We start from the raw sequence: 22588 nt of genomic DNA, 5'->3' as shown, positions 1-22588 counted from the left end.
GTGGAAAACAGTGTGGAGATTCCTCAAAAGACTAGGAATAGACTTACCATATGGCCCAGGAATCCCACTCTTGGGCTTGAATCCAGAAGGAAATCTACTTCAGGATGACACCTGCACTCCAATGTTCATAGCAGCACTATTTACAATAGCCAAAACATGGAAACAGCCTAAATGTCCATCAACAGGTGACTGGATAAAGAAGATGTGGTATGTTTATACAATGGAATACTACTCAGCCATAAAAACCGACAACATAACACCATTTGCAGCAACATAGATGCTCTTTGAGAATGTCATTCTAAGTGAAGTAAGCCAGAAAGAGAAAGAAAAATACCATATGAGATCGCTATTGTGTGGAATCTAAAAAACCAAAACAAACAAACAAACAAAAACAAAGCATAAATACAGGACAGAAATAGACTCATGGACAGAGAATACAGACTTGTGGTTACCGGGGAGGGGGTAGAGGGTGGGAAGGGATAGACTGGTATTTCAAAGTTGTAGAATAGATAAACAAGATTACACTGTATAGCACAGGGAAATATACACAAAATGTTATGATAAATCACAGAGAAAAAAATGTGACAATGAGTGTGTATATGTCCATGAATGACTGAAAAATTGTGCTGAACACTGGAATTTGACACAACACTGTAAAATGATTATGAATCAATAAAAAATGTAAAAAAAGAAAAAGAAAAGTCCGATGTTGCCACTGTTTGCACAGGAAGTCTGAAATGTTCACAGCGAGATCACAGAATAAAACTAAGTCATAAGCAGAATAATATTTCCAGGTAGTCAGACATAATGGACAATTTGCTACCCTGAAGCACTAAGCAAAGGAATAAAAAAAAAATAACGTTGTTTAAGACTTCCTTTACAAACAGGAAAGTTAAGACTGTAAGAAAGTGCAACAGCGCCACCTATGGCTTAAAAGGCCTTCCAGGTTGCCTGGAAAGATGCAACACAAAAATTGTCTGTGGATCAGAAACAAGAATCAGATAACTAAATGCTTTTGTAGCACATACTGCACTTCGCTTCAGGAAAGGGAGGGGTATTCAGTACTTAATCAGATATTGCTAATACTCCTGAATATATACAAAAGACACAGGCTCATGGAAACTCATCTTTGAAGTGGAAAGAATCCAGTCCAGCCACTTCATTTTACAGGAGGGGAGACTGAGATCTGGGATCTATCCTCCTGGCCATCAGCAGCAAAGCTCTCCTAGTCCTCATGTCTTGCACTGTAGCAAAAACCAACAGACCTGTACTAGCCCTATATTCATAAATGTCATGTCTGTATTTTTTCCAACAGTAGGTAATCTAAGTATCTTGCAAAATACTTCTCAAAGAGCCAGGAAGTCATAGAAGTGTACTGAAATACAAAAACATTTATTTACATATTAAAACAGCATGAGCTTTTTTCTATTAAAAAAGCTGACATGTCAAATCAATGTTTTGATATTTTAAAACCTATTAAGAGTGCAGAAAAGTAAATCAAAATTTTCTTTAATCACAAAAGAGAGAAGCTTATTCCCTGAAAATGATCAATGTGGATTTTTCTAAACTTAATGCTTCTGGTCAGATTCCTACGAATTTAAATGTCTGAGTGTATAGTTACACGGCAGCATGTACACTGAGTTGTAACAATACACATTCTGTGTAAATAATCTTCAAGGTCGTCTGCTTAAGTCAATTTAACTAGTCCCTGTCTCAATAGAATGATACAGATTTCATTAAAACTTCATACTGCACGCACACACACACACAAAACCCTGAATCCTTGTTACTTTAAGCCATATTCATATATATCCATATTGAATATGCATCAGAAACAAGCCACCCTCTTTAGTATTCACAGTTGATCCTTCTAAACTATCTGTCATTGTGACAGCACATTTTTACTAAGCAGCTCTTGGATGCATTGTATACAAGGCATCTACCTCTCACAGTCAGACACGGTAAACGGCATCACTCAAATTTCACAAATGAGGAAATATACTTAAGCCATGGAAACAACGTACATATTTATCATCAGTAAAGAAAAGAGTAAAGATTTTACTTTCAATATTCACTGACAAACTTTTCCTCCATACTAAGACTACATACATAAAATAAATTCAGTCACTGTAAATTATTCTGTCAAAAAGCACCACTAGAGAAAAACAAGCAACATCAATAGCAATGATTGGACTTTCAAAGCCCACTCCTATTTTGCACTATAATCATTTTTAATGTTTTGTTTTTAGTGCTTACATAGCACTAAAATAAAGAAAACATAAACTATTTAAGTCATTACCTGAGAATGCAACATTTGTGAAAATGTACAATTTTAATTTATGCCACTCTGTCTCACATTCTCAATGGTGTCTCTCCTCTGAAGGCCTCATCAGGCTGAGATCGCCAAAATCGGTCATTTATGGACTCACAGGTGTTCTGGAAACCACTCAACAGGAGGCTGATCAGAGGAGAAATTGAGAATGCATCCTGTGCAGCCTGGGTTCCAGCACCGAGCTAGGCACCGCCAGCTGCGTTTGATTTGGGACAAGCTGCCCACCTCTCAATCCCTCAGCTACAAAAAGGCGACATTTATACCTATCGTCAAATACCTGCTTTGAAGTAAAACATGAGAAAAACAGTTTAGCCTTTGGTAGGTGTCCACTCACAGCAAGCTTGGTCATTATGATGATGAGGATTACTTTTAATAAGTTAAGCGAGACCAAAAATTAGAAATCACCATAAAGGAGAAACATTTTAACTCAATAAGCATTTCCTTTTGAATGGATTGAAGAAAGTTCTAATGATTTTTTTAATAAACCAAATTTTGTCCATTAATTTTAGATTTACAGGTTTATAGACAAGTCTCCAAAAAAAGAATTAGAGGCCTCTAACCTCTGCATACTAAGAAAGTAAAGTTTAAAAAAATTATGGGAGAGCGTATACCTCAGTTGAGATAGTATGTGCTCAGCACGCGTGAGGCCCTCAGTTCAGTCCCCAGTAACTCCATTTAAAAACTTTTTTTTTTTTAAAAAGGAGAATTAAAGGGAAAAGATGGAGGACTACGGAATTTTTTTAGAGAATCCACTCAGATTTAAGATGGGGAAAAAATATCCATTTATCACAGGAAATCTTGAGAACTATGTAAACCGGATCTGAGTTGTCTAGTCTTTAACATTATTCATGAATTCATATTACCAAGTCTTAAAACTACCTGATAACCCACAGTGGTGATAGTGATCATAAAACCTGCCAATGCGGATCGAACTCCGGCTAGGGCTGCTCTGTTCTGACATCTCTGTCCCTGAGGCCTCACCAGGCTGACAGCACTAAATTTTGTCATTCATGAGCATCTCGTGTAAGTCTTCCATTTGTGCTTCTCAGTCTCCTCTCACCAGCTCCTCTGAGGGAAGCACTGTTATAAACTTCCCCACCCGCAGATAAGGCCACTGAGGCACAGAAACTAAACCTGCTCCAGGTCGCATCGGCATTAAAGGACGTCTGTATTTCTGCTGTTTTGCGATTGACAAAGGAATTTGAGATATCAATACAAGATAGACTGTTAAATAATCAAGTCTGTCAGGTCTTCACCTCAAAGAGCAGATACTATAAATTCCTGATGTAGGAAGAGTCTGCCGCCACAAAATGACTCAGCTAGAAATTAATATCCAAGATGAAGCAGCGGATACACATAAATATTCATGACTGTCAACTTCACTCACGGGTCTTGGCCCTTCACTGCCTGAACTGGGGTGAAATCCCCACCCGTGTCTGGGAGGGAAGAGCGGCTCTTCCAGGTCTCACCCAGGCTTCACGGGCTGTTTCTCCCTACAGACTGTCCTAAACGATTAAAAAGCTCTCAAGATTTTTACACCAGGCAAAACTGAAAGACATTTCTGCATATGGAGCACTTTCTCAGGCTTAAACCATTTTTGCCTACACTCAGCAAGGGGGAAAAAAGAAACATGACTCTGCAAAGTCTCTTAGCCTTACCACTCACAGGAGTTGAATGATCTCAGCACAAGATGACCCTTCACATTACAGGATGAGAACAAAATAAAGCCGCCCCAACAACAGGCACTCCCAGAGACAGCGCTCAGTAGCCTTCTGCATACTCACGGTTGTGCAGCCCTCACCACCATCTATTTCCAGAACACTTCATCACCCCAATAGAACACCCCTGTCACTAGCAGTCACTCCACAACCCTCCTCCACCCAGCCCCTTGCAACCATCATCTGCTCTCTGCCACTGCATGAGCCTATTCTGGGCATTTCAGATCACTGAAATCAACAATATGCGGCCGTTTGTGTCTGGTTCCTTTCAATTAACGTGCTGTTATCAAGGCTTTCCCATGTTGAAGTGGTATCAGCATGTCTCTTTCCTTTGAAAATGTTAAACTTTATTAGAAGGTGGTAAATACTATCAAAAATAGTAGAGAGGGGTATAAGGGATGGGGTTTCAAAGGGAAAAGGCCGGGTTGAGCAGTCAGGGTGGACTTCCCAGAGCAGATGGATTTTTCATATTCCCCTTTATTTATTTTTTCTTTTTTATTCACTCTTATGTCTGAATAATGTTCCGCTAAATGGAGATACTACATTTTGTTCATCCATTCAGCAGCTATATATGGACGAGGTCCAGAAGAATGAGTGTAAGTGGTGGCTAGCAAGGCCGGCATTTAAGCAAAGGGCAAGATGTGCTTTCAAAAAAAAAAAAAAGTGAACAATCAGAGGCACAAGGAAATTCAGCGCATTTCTGAGAAAGTGCATGGTTGCTTCAGTAGGACTGCCGTGCAGGGCTGTGGGGGAGAGTGACAGGAGACACAGTGAGGGAGTCACCTGAGAATATTCCCCACTGCAAGCAGCTCAGCCAATTCTCCTCCCTCATCCTGTATTTTAGAGACATTTTTGCTAGCTTTTCTCTTATTTCAAGTAAAAGTACTTCAGTTACACATCTGATCATCTGCATCAGACCACATTAGCTCCAAGCCACAGAAAATCATTCACTGACCGGAGCAGCTCCAAGACATAACATTGATGGACCAGGGAGTCCTGCAGCATCGCATCCTGCAGGCACAAACCACACATGTTCCCTGGTGATGTCCAGAAAGTAAAAGGCATGGAAATATCTCACTGCTGCTGCACGACATCTGCCCCCAAATTGCCCCCAAGTCATGCTGGCACAGCACTACTCAACCCTCGCACTACCCAAAAAAAAAAAAAAAAAAGAGAGAGAGAAAAGGAAAGAAAAGGAAAGAAAAGAAAAGAAAAGAAAAGAAAAGAAAAGAAAAGAAAAGAAAAGAAAAGAAAAAGAAAAGAATAAAGCTAAGAAAGCAAATTTAGGTTCTTCCATTGAAAACCAGCAACCATCACTGCCAGTATCTGAGCTGGAATGATCCTGACTTCAAAAACCACTGTGCAGTTACTATTCAAACGTGACAGACATATATGTATTTCACGTAGATGATATTACAGTGGGATTTTTCTTTTCGAAATTTCCAGTTGCAACATTAGCACAAGAAAGTTTATGTTTCAGTTTTTAAAAAAATCAATTATTTTCCACTTTCTTAATTTTGAACCTATTATTATTTTATAAAGGGAGCTATGCTGCAGATTATAAACCAAATATCTGGCTTCTGCAAAAAAGACCTATATGACTTCACTATTTCAGAGCAAGCTTTAATGATGCTTTCAAAAGTGGGGTCTAGGGCGCTCACTAACAGCTCTTTAAATACTGACAAAGATGTGCTATTATGTAATGCAAAGGGTCTACCTACACATCAACTCAGAAACCAAAGAAACTACACGAAAGCCTTAGTTTATCATTTTAAAATATTCCTATTATTTTGAATATTAAATTTCTTAAAAGATAAGATTTTTTTTGAGAAAGACATCAGTTGTATTAAATTTCCTCTCACCAAGAAAGCAATCTTTATCAAGAATTAATACCCCTATGGAAATCCAAAAGACGGGACGTTTCTAGCTAAGTTAACCTACAGATCTCAACACAAGACTAAATCCTATCAAATCTCACTTGAACGAGCTCAGCAAAGTCCTGGGCTACTCTGGAACTTAGCTCTTCTTTTCCATATGTTGGCAGAGCTAAGATCATCACACAAGGCAGGGAAGGAGAGAAGAGGTAAGTCCACCTGGCGGCCTCCATCTGTTTACTTCCAGCCACAAGGTGTCGCTAGAGCGACCCCGCTAACAAGCCCTCCCCATAAGGAAATCCGGCATCCACCCTGCCCCTGCGGTCCCCAAGCAGCCCCGATGCCCCTCTCCCACTGGTGGCCTCCGAGCCTGTGAATGGTCTTCTAATGACCCTCCCAGTTGGTGACACCCTCCCCCTCTTCCCTGCTACACACACACACACACAGCCAAGGCAGCCTTCCCAAAGCACAAATTTGATTACATCTCCCCCTTCAGAGGCTCCCTGGTAGAGTTCTAGCCCCACCCCCGACCCTGCTTGCCTATCCTCACCTCAGTACCAGGTCCCCAGTGACCTCAGGGGCCCTGTGACTGCTGCTTCCCACTAGCCTCCAGGCTCATTTTAACTGTTTGTCAAGGAAGCCTTCCTTCCCTCCAACCTCCGCACTTTGGATTAGGTGCCCTGCTGTGTTAATAGAACATTTTAATCTAAGTCAACTTCTGACACTGCTAAGCTCTCAAGAAGCAAGTACATTTTGCTTACTACTGTGGGTCCACCCCCTCTCCCCTAGGCACTCAGAATTGCGTGTGTTATGAATAAAAGAATGAAGGGGTGGGACTCAAAAGGACAGGCAGAGCTGCTCTCCTAAGGGTCACTTCCTGCTGACACCATTCACTGCCTCCTCTGTGTCAGTTCTAGTAAAAACCAAGCTCCTCCAAAGCCCTCCACCCCTAGGCCCTCTCCAGTGTCCTTCAAAGCAGGGTCACCCACCACCCTGGACCACACAGGGCAGTCTCCCCGAGTCCCCACCCCACAAGCCTCCAGGCCTCTACCCGGGCTTCTCCTGCCTCCTGAGTCACCCTCTTGATTCCTTCTCATGGCTGACTCTTACTCTGTCCTCAGAACTGAATGTAGAGCCAATTTCTTCCAGGAAGTCCTCCCTGATGATGTCCTTTAGCTCTTGGCTGGGCTCCGTCTACAGCAGCACTTCTTGGCGACCAACTGGTATTTGTCCACCTGTTCCTTTGAGACCATGAACTCTTGGAGGCCACGTGGGAAAAAGGAGTGAGGTGACAAGAGGGGTGGGAAGAGCAAACAGCAAAATCACAGCTCAAGTCCCAAATTCAAGGATTCTGTCTCAGATAAAAAGAATAAAATGTTTCATAGGTGTGTCATTTGGCTATGATTTTTGTGGCTCATGGAAAACAAGAGCTTGGTGTTCAAGCCTAAAATCCAAGTTACATGCAAAGAAATGTATATATTCATATCCAAAGGAAACCAGAGCTGCTCAACAACACTTTGCAGTTAAAATCCAAAGGAACTTTGATAAAGGCAATCTCCCTCTCTCTATTTTTATTTATTTTCTTTTGGTATCATATAGTTTTAGAAGTATTTGTATAACTAAGTGATGGCTGCAGCCTATGATTCTGCACTGGAGTGTTTGGGGCTAAGGAAGCCCAGATTACATGCACTGTGTAAATGCAATCACACCAACACAATGACAGGCGCCCTAGTGGCAGAGCTGAAGTTCCAAAGCAGAGAATCTTATGTTGGAAGACATCTCTCAGTAGAAAGTAAGAAATGCAATGTTCTGTACTCAATTTCATTCGCTTTATGGGCCATTAACAGATAGTATATCTTGTCTAATGAAACCCGAAAATATATTGTCATCTTCGATTTTCTCCATCTGACTGTTTTATGTTTAATTTGGATATCAAACCCTCACTCCATACGGAAAGCTCAGGCCTACGCTGCAGCACAGTTACATCCCGTGGAAGAAAGCGGATCAAGGGAGAACTGGAGAGTTTCCCTTCAGAAGCTGCTAAGTGTGGTTTTGCACCTGTACATCATTTACAACCACACCATCGTCAAAAGAGTAAGACCTTACATCTGTGGAGCAAAAAGCACTGCGGTGCTTCCGAACCATCAAAGAACACTGAGCTTTGTGCAACAGTCCTGAGGCACTTAAAGCGTACTTTCTCTGAAAGGCTCCGAAACTGACTCACTTCACCATTTCAGGTACAACGGGGAGGTACCGGAATTAGTAGAGAGAACATGCCCTTGAAGTCTGACAAGGCCCTGCTTGAATCCTGCTACAGCATTTACTAGCCGCTAAATGGACCAATTCCTTAACCCCTCTGAGAAGGCTTCCCAATCTTCAAAACAGGGCTGCCACCGCCCATTTGGGAGGCATGGATGTGAATGCAACACGCAAGTAGGGCGGCCGACTGGTACGTGACACGGGGCCTGGCTAGTTTCCCTCAGCTGCCCTTCTCCCCCTTTAAACTTGCACTTTTCCCCCTGGTACGGGTGAAGCCCCCGGAACAGACTGCCCGATTCTTCTGTGTATCCCTGGATACATACCTTACCCTTAGGAGGCCAGAAAAACAACTGCCTCCTCCCCAGTCACTATCAATATTCTTAAGAGTCTGGGTATTTTTAACTCTATTTTTCAGGGAGACTATTCCAGAATTGTTCAACCACCTTTCTCCAGGTTGGCTCCTCTCCCAGCGCCCGTCCCTTCTCACTTCAAATCTTCTGTCTGATTGCCTTTTGTTCGTGGGAAAGAGAGTCCGCTAGGGTGCGGACTCCCGAGGCCTCCCTCCCTTCCTCACAGGAGAGTGTGACTACATTCTCCCAACTCCCCACTGCGACTCCAGCTTCTGAGGAGTTTCCCCTTGTGGACCCTGCAGCCTCTGGATCGTCCCAAGATGTGCACACGTGGCCAAAACCCTCCCTTCAGATTTCTTCCTGGGTGGCCCTGCCCACCCCCCAGAACCTTAAGGATAAATGCCATTGCTCTGAAAATCACAAACGCCGCTGACTGACACACCAAAGCTGCATGGTCTGGGCTTTCCTCCAAACCAGGCACAGCCCTGCCCCCACCAGCCAAAGTCTGCACCTCTTGAGATGAGCTGATCCACTTGCACGGCTGTGAACACCAGCTAAGAATGACGAATCCTAACGTGTATCTCTAGTCCGGCTCCTTCACCTGAGCCCCAGGCTCATAGACCCGAGTGCCTCTTGGAAGTCCTAACTTGGATGACAAATGGCATCTTAAAAATGCCTTATGTCAAAAAAAAAAAAAAGCCTTATGACCACCATTTACTCTAGACTTCGATTCCTGGCAGGTACCTCCCAGGCTCCCCATTTTAGTAACAGCCCCATCACCCACCTAGGTTTTTGAGGTCACATTCAATTTCCACTGTTCCCTCCACCTGGCCCTGCCCTGGAATCAGTCTTGTCATTTCTGTCGCTAAGCCAGTCTCAAGTCTGGTTCTGCAGGGAGCACGGATGGAAACCGTTAAGCTCACAGCAAGGTGCACTGAGTCACAGTCCTCCGATGGGAGTTCCCTGGAGGGATAGGCATCTCCTGCTGCCGGTCACCTCAGAAGGCACTGGATTCTCACAAAGAAGGACCAGGAGAAGGGACTCAAGGATCTCCCGTGGTCTGAGCTTTGAAGGGCCCGAGGTTTGGGGGAGCTCCTAGTTAGCTGACACTCATGTCAGTGAGTAGATGAGGATGGTAGGAACCCAGGCAAGTCTGTTCTCGCTCCAACCCCTTTTCTCTCGGGAGCCACGGGAAAGGCCTGTTTCCAGGGCACAGACCAGACATCACAGATCCCAGCCTGCATTTGCCAACCCAGACAGCCTTGACTCCTACTTGCGACTCTTACTTTTGTTCTGTCCCCCGCCCCAGAATGTGATGGACTCTTTCAGAAAGTCTGGACTGTCTCAAGCGAGACCAAGTCAGTGAAGGATGAAGTGTCCACATTTGGACCAGAGCATGAAAGGAGAAACAAGGCCTCATGTCCAGCATGACGGTGGTGGCCAAACCCTTCCCCTGGGTGAGATGAAACAGGGTCGGGGTGAGAATGCAAGGTCCCTTCACGGCTGACAGGGGTGTTGGAGACTCACTACCGCAAAATAACGACATGGCCGTCAGTGGTGGACATCAGCTGCAACAGACACAGAGTCAGCTATTAACTGCCAAAAAGGGGTAAAAGTAAAGGCCGGTGCAGGGAGGCCTGCACGGCTGCTGAGGCAAACCACAGACCCGGCTCTGAATACCCACTGGCTGAAGAAGAGAGGAAGCTACGGTCCCCTTTAGCGGTCCCTGTGTCCACCAGATCCAAGTGAACCAGCTCCTTAGGACAAGGCAATGTTTTCCTGATACTTAGAAAAACCAGCCTCATAAAGGGAACAAAAGAGTGGCATGGTTTTAGACCCGCTCCTGCCCCTCTATGAATGCAAAATAAAGTAAATGGCTCTGGGAAGGTGAATGCAAAAATAAAACCAGAAAAACAAAAAACTGGTGACTGCTTCCTCCAACAGAGTCCACTGCAGCTGCTCACCCCCGAGCCGGCCACTTCCTCACCAGTGACCGCCGGCCAGGAAGCACAGTCACGCACGTCACACAGCGACAGCCAGGAACCGTGTGCCGAGCACGTTTGTGTAAAAGCCAGAATCAAGCAAGGTGCTGCAGATTTTGACTTTCCAAGTTTAAATACTCCATGAAAAAAATCCCTCAGCAGCCGCCTAAATCAATTCGCATCTCTCTTCTTCAAAACAAATAAACAAAATTAGTAAGAGAGCATTTGTTACCAAATATAAGGAGGAACAAACAGGTTCCTCAAAGCAAGGACTTTAACAGGTATCAAACTCCAGTGGGTGATGTGCTAACAGAGCAAAAATTCCAAAAAACTAGAAAATAAGAAGATGACTAGGATAATATATGAATCATGGCAACTGTTAAGTTTTTGCTTTTTAAAGCGATGGAGACAGCACAGAGGGCGATCTGGCTATTCCAATGCAGGGTGTGCACAGCCCACATTTTCAGACCCAACAACATGCTCACAGGGTGGTATAAGAGAAAAAGGAAAATAGAAAAAGGAAAAGAGGAAAAGCGAAAATAAGAAACACACAAGAACAAAAATAACTGACAGCATTTGCAAGAAATTACGTGAGTGTGATGAGGACAGGGACGCGGGGACGGTGAGACCCACCCTCACCTCCTGATCCAGGGAAGGCAGGGGCCTGAGGGGAGCGGTGCTGCCGGGGGACCCCAACGTGGTCAGCGCCCCAAACCAAAACTTCACCTAGTTGCGTGTAGACAGCTTTTGGGCTACAAAATGTGTTCACACTTCAAGCTGGACAATGTTACTCACTCCCACCAAGAGGAACAGGGGAGAATTAGGTTCTGCTCCTGAACCAAAGCATTGTTTAAAAAATTAATGACTGTGGAATAGTAAAAGCAACTATGGAGTAAAAGTGACTGGAGGAGAACGTGCTTGACCCGAGCTCACTGGCCGCGTTATCTCACTGACGTTCAGATGCTGGCTGAGCCCTTGTGGTACCAAAACAGACAGACCCACAAGGAGGGAGGTTTAATGCGCTGCTGTATTTTGATGCCTGGAGCCATGCCTGGTACACGAGGTTCTGGGTAAACAATGGTGACAGTGTCAACCACTATGGGCTAAGCACACATCCAGCTACTCCACCAAATCCCAAGGGCAGACTTCAAAAGGCAAAAACAATCTGGCATTCTCTGGTGGGTCTGCAGACTCAAAGCCAAGCAGTTGCTGAGCAAAAATGTCACCAGTGCCTCCTTTGACGAAAGAGGAGGCACTGGCCTGGGGGCTGGTGCAGGGCTCCGGGCTTCCACTGCTCACCCACCAGTCTGTCCAGGGCGAGAAGGTGGTCCCTGCTTACATTGCACCGATGCGCCTACCTTGAATGACGCCTTGGGACTCAACAGGAGGTGACAGGTCAGGTGAACGGAGCCAGCCTTGGTGTAGCACGGTTCTGGCAGCTATGCCCTCAGCAGTGCCCAGTTTCCTAAACCTGACACCTCATCTCCAAGGAGCAGAAGGGTAGTGTGGGCATGTAGATCACAGGACCATGTGAGGACAAGTACAGATCATGGCCACGACATGCCTCTCCCCTTCCTTAAGCCATAGAGGAATGTCCGGGGAGGAAGTGAAAATTAATCCAGAGCCCGCCAGGCACCATACGCAGGTGGGACACGGATCCCCTTTGTCTGTCATTCACAGGACTGGTGTGGATTTTCTTTTTATCAATTCTCTGGCATCTTCTCCTCCATCTTACCAACAACAAGAAAGGAGAATCTGACCTTAGAATCAGACAATCACAGAGCCCCTCCTGCACAGCGGGCCCGGCAGCACGTGTCATGTCCTCCGACCGTCACCTGTGGGACCGCCATGAACGCTCTCGAGACTCAAGGCCCGAGACCGCAGGCCGGGGGGGACACAGCTCCCCTCAATCTCCCCAGTAAAGGGGGACCACCTCTCGGCAAAGACATCTCACCCTCTTCTGCCCGAGGGACAGCTTGAAAGATACACAGGGAAACATAGTAGAGGGTGAGGGGGTAGGCAGCCCAGAAGAGCTCGTCTGCCCTTCCAAGGCAGAGTGGGGCCTTTGCCATAATCACAGGGACAAAGTGAGGACGAATTTTTCCCTGCTTTGTTCCATTCTCCGTGACACGCCTTTCCCTGCATAAGGAGCTCATTCGGATGCCCCTGGCTGTGTTTCTGATGTCCTAAATTGGCATGGTGGCTGTCAGGCAGGGGAGGGGGCCTGAGCCGTGCTGGTGCTGGGCCTGGGAGGCAGGAGACACCGGCTCCACCCCGAGCTCAACCAGCACCTCGTTCTGCGTCTCGGGAATCAGAGTCTCATCTATAAGCGAAGGGATGAAACTGTCCCAGGACAGGCTGTCCAACAGGAATGAAATGAGAGTCATGTAAATAATGTTTCCCAGTTGCCACGTTTAAAATGTAAAAAAAAAAAAAAACAAGTAACTGATTTTAAGAACAGACCTTACTTATTCTACTGTATGTAAAATACTATCATTTTGACATGTAATCAATATAGAAAGTAACAAGATAGTTTATATTCTTTTTACTAGACAAGTTTCAGCGTCTGATGTGCATTTGACCTACAGCACATCTCAGCTCAGACCAGCCTCCTCCCCAGCACTCCTAACATCAGTGGCTGTGGCTACTCTATTGGACAGCAACTCCAGGGGTCCCACCAAGTTTCCTGGCTGAAAAGGGGGAGTAAGTGTCCACACTAACCCTAAAAGTATCTCTCTGAAACAAAAGCAGATTTACTTTTAAATGTCTGAAAACCGGCGGGCTGCACCTCCTTCCCGCCTTGGCTACAAGACAGCCCTCCTCCTTGCTGATCCCATTCTGGATGTAGGGAAGCAATCTTTCACACAGCCAGGGTGGCCCGGCCTTCAGGTTGACTTGCCTGCTGTCTGTGTCCAGTCCCACGATGTCCTCCTACTCAAATAGGATGTAGAGGAGGGGGGCCTTCTCCCCAGAATTTTCGGGGGCCCCATCCAGCCACTTGGACTTGGGCAAGATGAAGAGTGACTCAGTGAAGTCGTCGATCCTCTTCTCCACCAGCCTGCAGTCCTCGTAGATTGAAGGCCACGTCGGTGCGCGGCTGCTCGGCCACCTCCCCATACAGCACAAAGACAAAGAGCTGAGAGTCATAGCGCGTGGTGCCATACAGCTCCTCTGTGCATGGAGCTTCTAGAAGGTCTTGGCCAAGAGGCAGTTGGTAATGGTGACAAGGCCCACGACATTGCGGTGGGTCTGGGAGTCACTCCATCCATTCTCGGGCACATAGTGATACCTATAGTAGATACAGAGTGCCCACTGGGAGCCGCACGGGCTGATTTGGCTCACCAAGGAGATTCCATTATAGATGCAAAAGAAATTCTCTAAGATGATCCCCACGGGTTGGACGACAACGGGGAGAGTCTGGTGGTCCTCAGCACACTGCACGTAGTCAGGGGCGCTCATGTTGCAGTCCCTGCCGAGAAGGGAGGGTAAATCGATGTACATACTGTGCTGTGGGCTGCGGGCCTCACTGGGTTGCAGCGACCTGGTGTGCACCAGCCAGAAGGCAAGGGAAGTCCAAGCAAATCGTGGATAAGTTTGTCCTCAGCGTCTGCACATGGCTACTGAAGCTCAGATCACATTGCCCAGCTTTTGGTCTAGGCTTCCATCCCCTGCAGAAAAGGGTCATTTCTTGTTTTCTGTTTCCAACCACCTAGGCAGGCCCTGATGCAGTCGGTGCTCAAAACTGCTGAATAAAGGAATGAATAAAGGAACTGCTTCCCCACCCCTCAGCAGGATATAATGCAAAGAACCATAGTAGGATCAAAATATCTGGATTTCAACTCCAATTTATTTGAACTCCTAAGGTGCAGAATAATGGGTAAGAAAACTTGCTTTGGGGAGGAGGGTACAGTTCAGTGGTAGAGCATGTGCTTAGCATGTTCAAGGACCTAGGCTCAATCCTCAGTACCTCATTTTAGAACAATGAAACAAATAAATAAACTTAATTAACCCCCTCAAAAAATATTTTCTCAATTCAAAATTCAAAAAAAAAACCCACCTTGCAATTGACACAACATTGTAAACTTGACTATAATTCAATTAAAAAAAAAACTCCTTGCCTTACAAGAATATATCTGGATTATGGAATTATGCAGATGTAAAATGCCTAGGGTACCACCTGCATAAGAAGAAGGAACTGTACAAGTGTACTATCCCTCATTTATGAGCTATTTTTCCTTTGGGGAGGTTATAACCTCTCAGAGATATTTTTCTCATATTAAAAAAAAAAAGAAAATATTACCTGATTCTCCATACTGCTGAAGAATCAGATAACCCTATGAAAGCATCTGAACCACAGAGTTTATTCAATAAATGTTTGTTGAATGAATGAATAAACAAGCAAAATGAATGCTGCTCCCTGCCACAGACCATCATAACGGTATTGCTTGGAAATGCCAAGCCCACATTCCACCCAAATCTACACTAACCACGTGGTTGACCTGGGCAGACCTGTGTGCTTCTCTAAACACCAGTTTATTCATAAATAGAAATGAGGGCAATAACACAAACCTAAAAGGATTAGTGAGTCACGAATGAATAGTACCCCAACTTTGCAAGATGGAACCATTAAAGAAAATTGGGCAAAGAGTCCATAGGCCCTCTCCATATTATCTCTTACAACTACATGGGAATCTACATTACATCTAAAAATAAAAAGTCTAATATTTTAAAGAGGCTATTGTGTTTAAATGAGCTCACTGTCTCAAATAAGGAACACACAGTACAATTAAGACAATGCGCAGCCCATGAGATGCACTCAGTAAATATTCCCACTGAACCCACTGGTCCCTCCAACTTCAGAGCATGAGGATGTGTCCTTGTGGCCAGAGGCCACTGCACCTGAAGCTAACAAAGCTAATGGTCCCCACTTTCAAAAGCCCTTGCCACCAACCTAGGTCTAATTTTGTATTTGTAATTTTTTTTTCTTTTTATTAAATAGAAATCCCCAATTGCATAGCCTTCAGGTCACCAAAACCTGGCCACAGAGATCATGATGGCAGCCCTTCTTGGTGAAACAATAAAATGAAGAGCCATTTCCACAAGACCTCTGTGTAAATCTACTAGGGAACTTCATCCTGGACTGAGAGGAAGAGGACTGGGGAGGAGGGGGAAATCTGAGGCACACAGACCCGTGGGCCACCTGTCCCACAATGGACATTACACTCAACCCTCACCCTCCAGGAACTTCAAAATACACACAGAGTGCTGTGGACAATATATATGTATTTTTAAAGAAATTCCGACTCTCTAGCAGGTCTTGTATCTACAGAGACACAAATGGCTTATGTGTATAATGTTTCACAAAAGCCTTAAAATATTACCACCCCAACTTGACACATTAAGAAACTAGGGATAGAGGTTTATCACATTGTGCAAGATTAGAGAGATGCCACATCAGACACCGTATTTAAACCCAAGCCTTTGCTCCAGTGCTCACACAAGAAAGTGTGACTTACTGCCCCTTTCCTGCCCTCTCCCTGCAATCAATCTCTGAAGAGTCTTTTCTGTGCCACGTGGAATCACAATCACATCAATTTACCACAAAGAGCTATGTGACTCCTTGGAGGACGTGTCAAAATCTAAAGGGTTGGGATGGGAGGAGAGATTTGCACTTTCTGTTTCTCAAAGGAAACATGGCTTTAAAAGAAACTGAAAAGCACTTATCTAGTCTAAGCCCTCATTGTGCAGAGAAAGAAATGGAGGCTCAGAAGAGATGAGGAAAGGGACTTATTAACAAATATTGCCTAAGTGCAGCACCAAGCCAGCCCTGGGCCCTTCTGGGGGAGTACCTGGAAGGCCCAGGAGAATGACTGTTAGAAAAAGGAAAGAGAAGAAGCATACAAGGCCCTGTCTCTATACCACCATACCATGAAGTTCCACCAAATTATCCAGTATGGGTGCAGCCAAAATTTAGGTGGGCTAAACAGGTTATAGAAACCTGGAAGTCTCAACCATGGTGGAAATTCCAACTTTTACTGTTTTCTTCCAAGTTCAAGCATCAGTTCAGTGGGCGCTCCATACGAGGGACTACACAAGGCCTGGAGTCCTCCCAAATACAGATCTCTATTATCACGTGTGCACACCACACACAGGCCCACCAGAAGAAAAACGCCCACACATAAGATGGAATTACTGAAACAGAAAAGAGCCAACCAGCATATATTGCTAGCAAAAACGGTGCTGCTAGAAATAGACTCATGGACATAGAAAGCAAACTGTTGTTAGCAGGCAGGAAAGGGAGGATTAACAGATACACATTAATAAATATAAAATAAATGACAAGGACCTACTATATAGCACAGGGTACTATTTTCAATTACTTGTAATGAGTTGTACTAAAAACAATCTGAAAAACATTTATAAACATATGCATAAGCTTATAACTGAATCTCTGCTGTACATCTGAAGCTAACATGGTAAATTGACTACACTTCAATAAAAAATAATTTTATATAATAAGTAAAAATAAAAGCAACGCCATAAAAAAAAGTAAAAGAACACGGTAATCCCCTTAGCTGTAGGTGGTGGAGAACTCTGCAAGCACCAAGTCCACTCGAACACTCCAGCACTGGCGGTCACTCATTCTAACCATCAGAGAATCACTTGGCTTCTACGAGGTTACTTTTCTCTTCAGTGAAAGGCTACAGTTGCATCTAATGATGTATTGAGCCTCATCATTCACAAACCCAAGAATTAATGAGGATTTCCCATAGGCATGGCTCTGGATAGATGAAAAGATAGGGTCCCAGATATATTCATGTGTAGAAGTTTATGCCATAAAGACATTAATTCTTCCTGCTTTGATAGACAGATTCATTGCAATTCTGATTAGAATTCCTCCTAGATATTTCATGGAATGTAACAAGTTAATTTATGGTCAGGAACAGCCAAGAAACTTCTTTAGAACCACCACTGGGAAGGGGTGGATAGGTCATGCATTTCAACTGGTCTTTCTGATGTGATGAAAACGTTCTGGAATAATAATGGTTGCACAAATGTGAATATGCTAAAAGCTGCTGAATTGTAACATTTAAGTGGGTGGATTCATGGTGTGTGAACAATATCACAATAAAGCTGTTATATGAAAAAATCCTTCTTGCCAATTATTTTTCCCTCTATACTACTAGTCTGTCCCACAATTTAAGAAAAGCAAAGAAAAACAAAACAAAACAAAACAAACCAGATTTTGCCAGGAGCTCTTTAGTAGTGCAGTGTCACTGGGTCTCCAACGCCTCGGGTTGTGCTGTTCCTGTTAACACACAATAGCTGGGCTGGACTAGTTAGGGACTATAAGTATCTTTTTAAGATCAACGGTCTCACGTTTCACCCTGGGAGAGTGAAGGATGGAGGATGAGACAGCCTCATGCCTTCAGCTCATTTTTAACTGAACAAAGCCCTGCTTTCACCACTGTAATTCCTCTCAGTATAAAAACACGTTACATCAACAAGCACCGCCATCATAACACCTGAAAGAGTTCAAGGTACTTACCTGGGGCAGAAATACTGATCAAGGAGACAGAAGCTCCCTCAGCACTGCTGCTCCATTTTCCCGACTCCACCAGGAGAAGCTGGGCATTACAGCCGCGGGCTCTCAGCCCAGGGAGCAGCGCCCACGCCACTAATCTTGACCTCAGGGATCGGGAAAGGGAGAGGAAGGCAGCCCCGGGGTCGCGGGGCAGGGAGAGCGGGGTGGGGGACGCGGGCTGCAGCCCCGCTCGGAGGCCAGCCCCAGCCCCAGCCCAAGCCGCCCGCCCCGTCTGGGTGTGCAGACCCCGCCCGCCCGGGACACAGCCCGCCCAGTGGTGGGGACGGGTCGGCGGCCAAGGAGAGGAAGCCCGGGAGGAGAGGACTCGAGGGAGGGAGAGGGGAAGGGGACGCCAGCCGCGGACTGAGGGGAGCCCGGCTGGGTCAAGAGGCGGCAGGGGCACACCTGGCCCTGGGCAGCTGTGGCCGGTGCGCCAGGGCAGGTGGCGCGGGCAGAGGGGCCTGGCCCGAGCAATCCAGCTGAACACACGCTGACTGGCGCCCTGGGGGGCTGTGACACGCCGACAGCCCTCCCGCAGCCGCCTCACCCCTTTCCCGATATCCCCTCACCTTGCACTTCCACAGCCAGAGGCCCCGGCCCCAGGCAGGAGCCAAAGGCCTACAGGGCGACAGAGCTGAGAAGCCATTGGGGCCGATCCCCGGCTCGGAGCTGGAGCTTCCAAACCGCGGTCCAGCTGGCAGCGACTGCGCATGCGCAGGAGGGCCATCGATCTGCTCTGGGTCCTGAGAGAGAAGGGGAACCGAGGGAGGGAGAAGAGGGGAGGAGGAGGGGAGGAGGGGAAAAGTGGAGGGAGACACATGGACAGGAGGAGCAGAGAGAAGGCAGTTATCTGGAATTGGGAGGGGAGTAGCAGAGATGGGGAGAAAGCGTTTTACCTCTTGGGGCATCCCGAAGGAGGCAGCAGTCCTGCCTATACACCCTTCTCTAACCCGTCATTGCCCACAGCTCATATTTTACGTCCCTGGCCCAGCCCTCCAGCTAAGGTCTCTGCAGAAACCCTACGGGTATCACACCCGTTGCCCCCACAAGGAGCTAGGTTTACTGTTGCTCTGGGAACCAAGCACCCGCAGGTGTTGTTTCTCAGAACTACCTTGGGAAGAGTACATATTCCCCTTTTACACACTGGGAAACAGGCAGGCACGATCTCTGCCTTAGCTCCACTGTCCCAAGTGTTGGGCTGGCAGGGAGCGGGAGGTAAAATGTCAGAGCCCCAGAAGGAGCAGACTGCCTGAGTGTTGGTGTATAGTCCCCATCCCTCCTGGGTAAACCACACCCCAACCTCTGGGAATAATCAAGGGCTCACCTCAGGTCCCTGTGTGTGGGAGAGCTGCCCTCAGTCCCAGTACCCAGCTTGCTAGGTAGGTAGAAGTGTTATTGAGTCCAAATTCATTCTCCTCAGTGCAGGACAGGCCAGTAAGTTGGGAGACCAAGTGTTGGGGCATGGAATAGCAAGTTTCTGTAGACCTAGATGGCAAACTAATGTCCTAGAAAACCATCTCCCCAAGTCAGAATCAGGCTGCTTTCCTATGTGCTTGGTTTTTGCAAACTTCTTGGTGTAGGAATTCCTTCTGGTTAGAATCCTTTGTTCTTGCAGCTATCTCCCTGGGTCAGATCCCTGTAAACCTCCAACAAAACAAACGTTATTTTCTATTCTGCAACTTGTTATCTTTATATGATTGGAAAAGTGTTAAATACCCTTAAAGGTCAGAGCCTTCCGAATAGGCTCTCCTGTATATTTTAGGCTCTAGGCAACATTGTTTTACAAGCAAGATGAAGCCTAGGAGACAGAGCACAGGGTTAAAGTCAAAGGAACAGATCTAATATGGAGTCAGATTTCTTCTTTTCTATTACTGTGGCAGAAGCCACTTGAGGATTTAAGTCCCTTTAAGTTAAAAATAAGTAAAACTTTAAAGGAATTTACATACATTGGTGGGAACGTGCATAGCATATCTGGAAAAGCACACAAAGGATTGTAAACATTGGCATCTCCAGGGAGGCGTGTAGGAACAGAGGATGAGGGAAAAGTTCTTTCACTTGAGTATTTTTTGCTCTGTTTGAATTTTTTTATCCATATGCATATATTTCTTTTTCAGTTAAAATAAATGTGTAATGGAGCAAAGGAGTAACTAGCTCAGCAAATACAGCAGCCATAGACTCACTGAGTCATCACTTTTGATTTAAGCCAGGAAGCATTGTTTGTCTCTCTCCTATGTGTCCAGTGTTGTCTTAAAACTTCTTTTATATATTTTTTTATAAAATAATAACATGCTATCCCTCACCCCTGCCCAGGGCTGGTGGAAAACCAACTGAGTCTTTATTGAGTTGTTTTCCAAGGAGTAGAGATGAGTTATAAACAGAACACAACTTCAGGGCAAAACAGGCGGAGTGGTTTTCCAGCAGGCCAATAGCGATGACCGGTTTTCAATAGAGGTGCACAGAGGCTGAGAGAGAAAGCCTCCAGGACCCTACAGAAAGCTGCCCAAAGTGCCTTCCCCATGGCACTACTGAAATAGGAAAGAAGAAATCTGACTCCATATTAGATCTGTTCCTTTGACTTTAACCCTGTGCCCTGTGTCCTAGGCTTAGTCTTGTTGTTTCTGCACCTTTTGTGAAACAATGTAGCCTAGATCCTGAAATATACAGGAGACCCTATTCTCAAGGCTCTGACTTTGAAGGATATTAACACTTTTCCATTCGTATAAAGATAACAAGATACAGAATAGAAAATAACATTTGCTTGTTGGAGGTTTACACGGATCTGACCCAGGTGAAGAGCTGCAAGAACAAAGGATTCTAACAACAAAGAATTCATACACCAAGTTTGCAACAACCAAGCATTCCCGCTTCCCCTTTTTAATATAAGAGCCTGAATTCAGATTTGGGATGATGGTTCTCCAGGACATTGGTCTACCATCTTCTCCGCTGGCTTTACAAATTTAAGCCGCTCTTTCTTGCCCCAAATCCTTGTCTCCTGATGTGTTGGCCTGTAATACACGAGTAGAACAAGCCTGGACTCGGAAACACAAACATACATTGAAAGTACGCATTTGGTATATTAAATGACATGCTTCCACTCGTATTCCTGAGGTTTTCTTCTCTTGACCACTCCTACTATATTTTTGAAAAACCTGTCATGTGGACACATTTCCATCTCTAGCCACTACCCTTCCAGGTAAGAACTGATGCCAAGAAGGTAATGAAAGTTGCTAGAAGGTATTACCTCGCCAAAAAAGAGCAGAAGTGGGTTCTGGCTGATGTTCAGGAGCAGGCCGGGGCACCTGACAAGATGTCATAAGTACGGATAGACATCTGGGCACCAAAGGAGAAGCTTCTAAACTTCCATGAGGGACTTGTTGGATAGGAAGGAACAGTCCCAGACTATAGTTCTGATCCCACCACGAGCTTCCTGGGCAAGGCTGGGCAAGTTATTTAAATTCTCTAGACCCGTGCTGTCCAACACGGGAGCCACCAGCCACATGCAGGATTATGATGTTATTCTGTAGCCAGACAGAATTATAAATAAACACTTTATTGCAAAGGGGCAGCAGGTATAATATTTAAAAACATTATTGGTTATCTTGCCCTAACAAGTTATTTTTGTATGTCTAGCTTTCTGTGGTTTGTAATGCCTGCAACTAATGATTCCCTTACAGTGAGGTATTTTGAAATTATAAGTTACTGGACACAGTACACTCATATCACAGTTGAAAAAACTGATCCCAATAAGCAAGGTGATCTGACTTATTAGTTATGAGCAGGGGCTCTGGGGCCAGCCTGCATAAGTATTAATTCTCACTCTCCCTCCAGGGAGTTCTGTGTGAATCTTGGACAAATTATTGTTATTGTTGTTGTTGTTGTCGTTGTCGTTGTTATTATTTGTGCCTCTTTTTCCTTACCTTTTAAATAGCGAGGAATATGTTGACTCTATCCCCTACAGTGTTGGCAGGATTAAATGAGTAAACGTCTGTGCTGCCCACTTCCCTGGGTTTCAGCATTCTCCAGGCAATCAGTGCCAAACGCAGTGGCATTCTCCACTGTCTTCGTCAGTCTGGGATTCTGTAACAAATTACCGTGGGTCGGGTGGCTTAAACAACCAGCATATTCCTTACGGTTTGGAGGCTGAGGCTTTCAAGGTCAATGTATCTGGGAGAGGATTGCCAGCTCGAAGATGGCTGTCTTCCCACTGTCTTCATGGCCCAGAGAGGAGAGAGAAGCAAGCACTTTGGGGCCCTGTATAAGAACACTAATACCATTCATGAGGGCTCTACTCTCATGACCTCATTTTATCCTACTAATCACCTCCCAAAGGCCCCGCCTCCCTGTACCATCACCCTGGGAGATGAGGTATCGACAGATGGATTTTGAGGGGATGCATTCAATCCACACATCGGCTAACTCTCCCAAACATGCAGTCATCAAACCTGTAGCTAATTTCAAAATAATGTTTATATCTCTCTATCCATTTCC

The 22588-nt window shown here is 45.3% G+C and overlaps 1 protein-coding gene across 4 annotated transcripts in view; it reads right to left on the bottom strand.

The window, feature by feature from the left end:
* Window positions 1-21611, bottom strand: part of LOC140699566 (uncharacterized) — a 40199-nt gene extending 18588 nt beyond the window's left edge. The window contains exons 1-3 of one of the 4 annotated variants that reach the window (XM_072972220.1): window positions 21342-21611; window positions 18670-18950; window positions 17756-17824 (exon numbers count right to left, since the gene is read on the bottom strand). In XM_072972220.1, coding sequence (XP_072828321.1) covers window positions 17756-17824; window positions 18670-18950; window positions 21342-21414 — 423 coding nt within the window. In that variant the 5' untranslated portion in view covers window positions 21415-21611. Of the gene's footprint in view, window positions 1-7002; window positions 7308-17755; window positions 17825-18064; window positions 18127-18669; window positions 18951-21341 lie in introns of those variants that run through there. The other 3 variants (XR_012077754.1, XR_012077752.1, XR_012077753.1) reach the window with 3 other exon arrangements.
* Between the last annotated feature and the right edge of the window lie 977 nt (window positions 21612-22588).

The sequence above is a fragment of the Vicugna pacos genome, chromosome 11 (assembly GCF_048564905.1).
Source record: "Vicugna pacos chromosome 11, VicPac4, whole genome shotgun sequence".
NCBI classification, from domain to species: Eukaryota; Metazoa; Chordata; class Mammalia; order Artiodactyla; family Camelidae; genus Vicugna; species Vicugna pacos.
The sequence above is the reverse complement of the archived record's forward strand: the minus strand, read 5'-3'. Positions and strand labels throughout refer to the sequence as shown.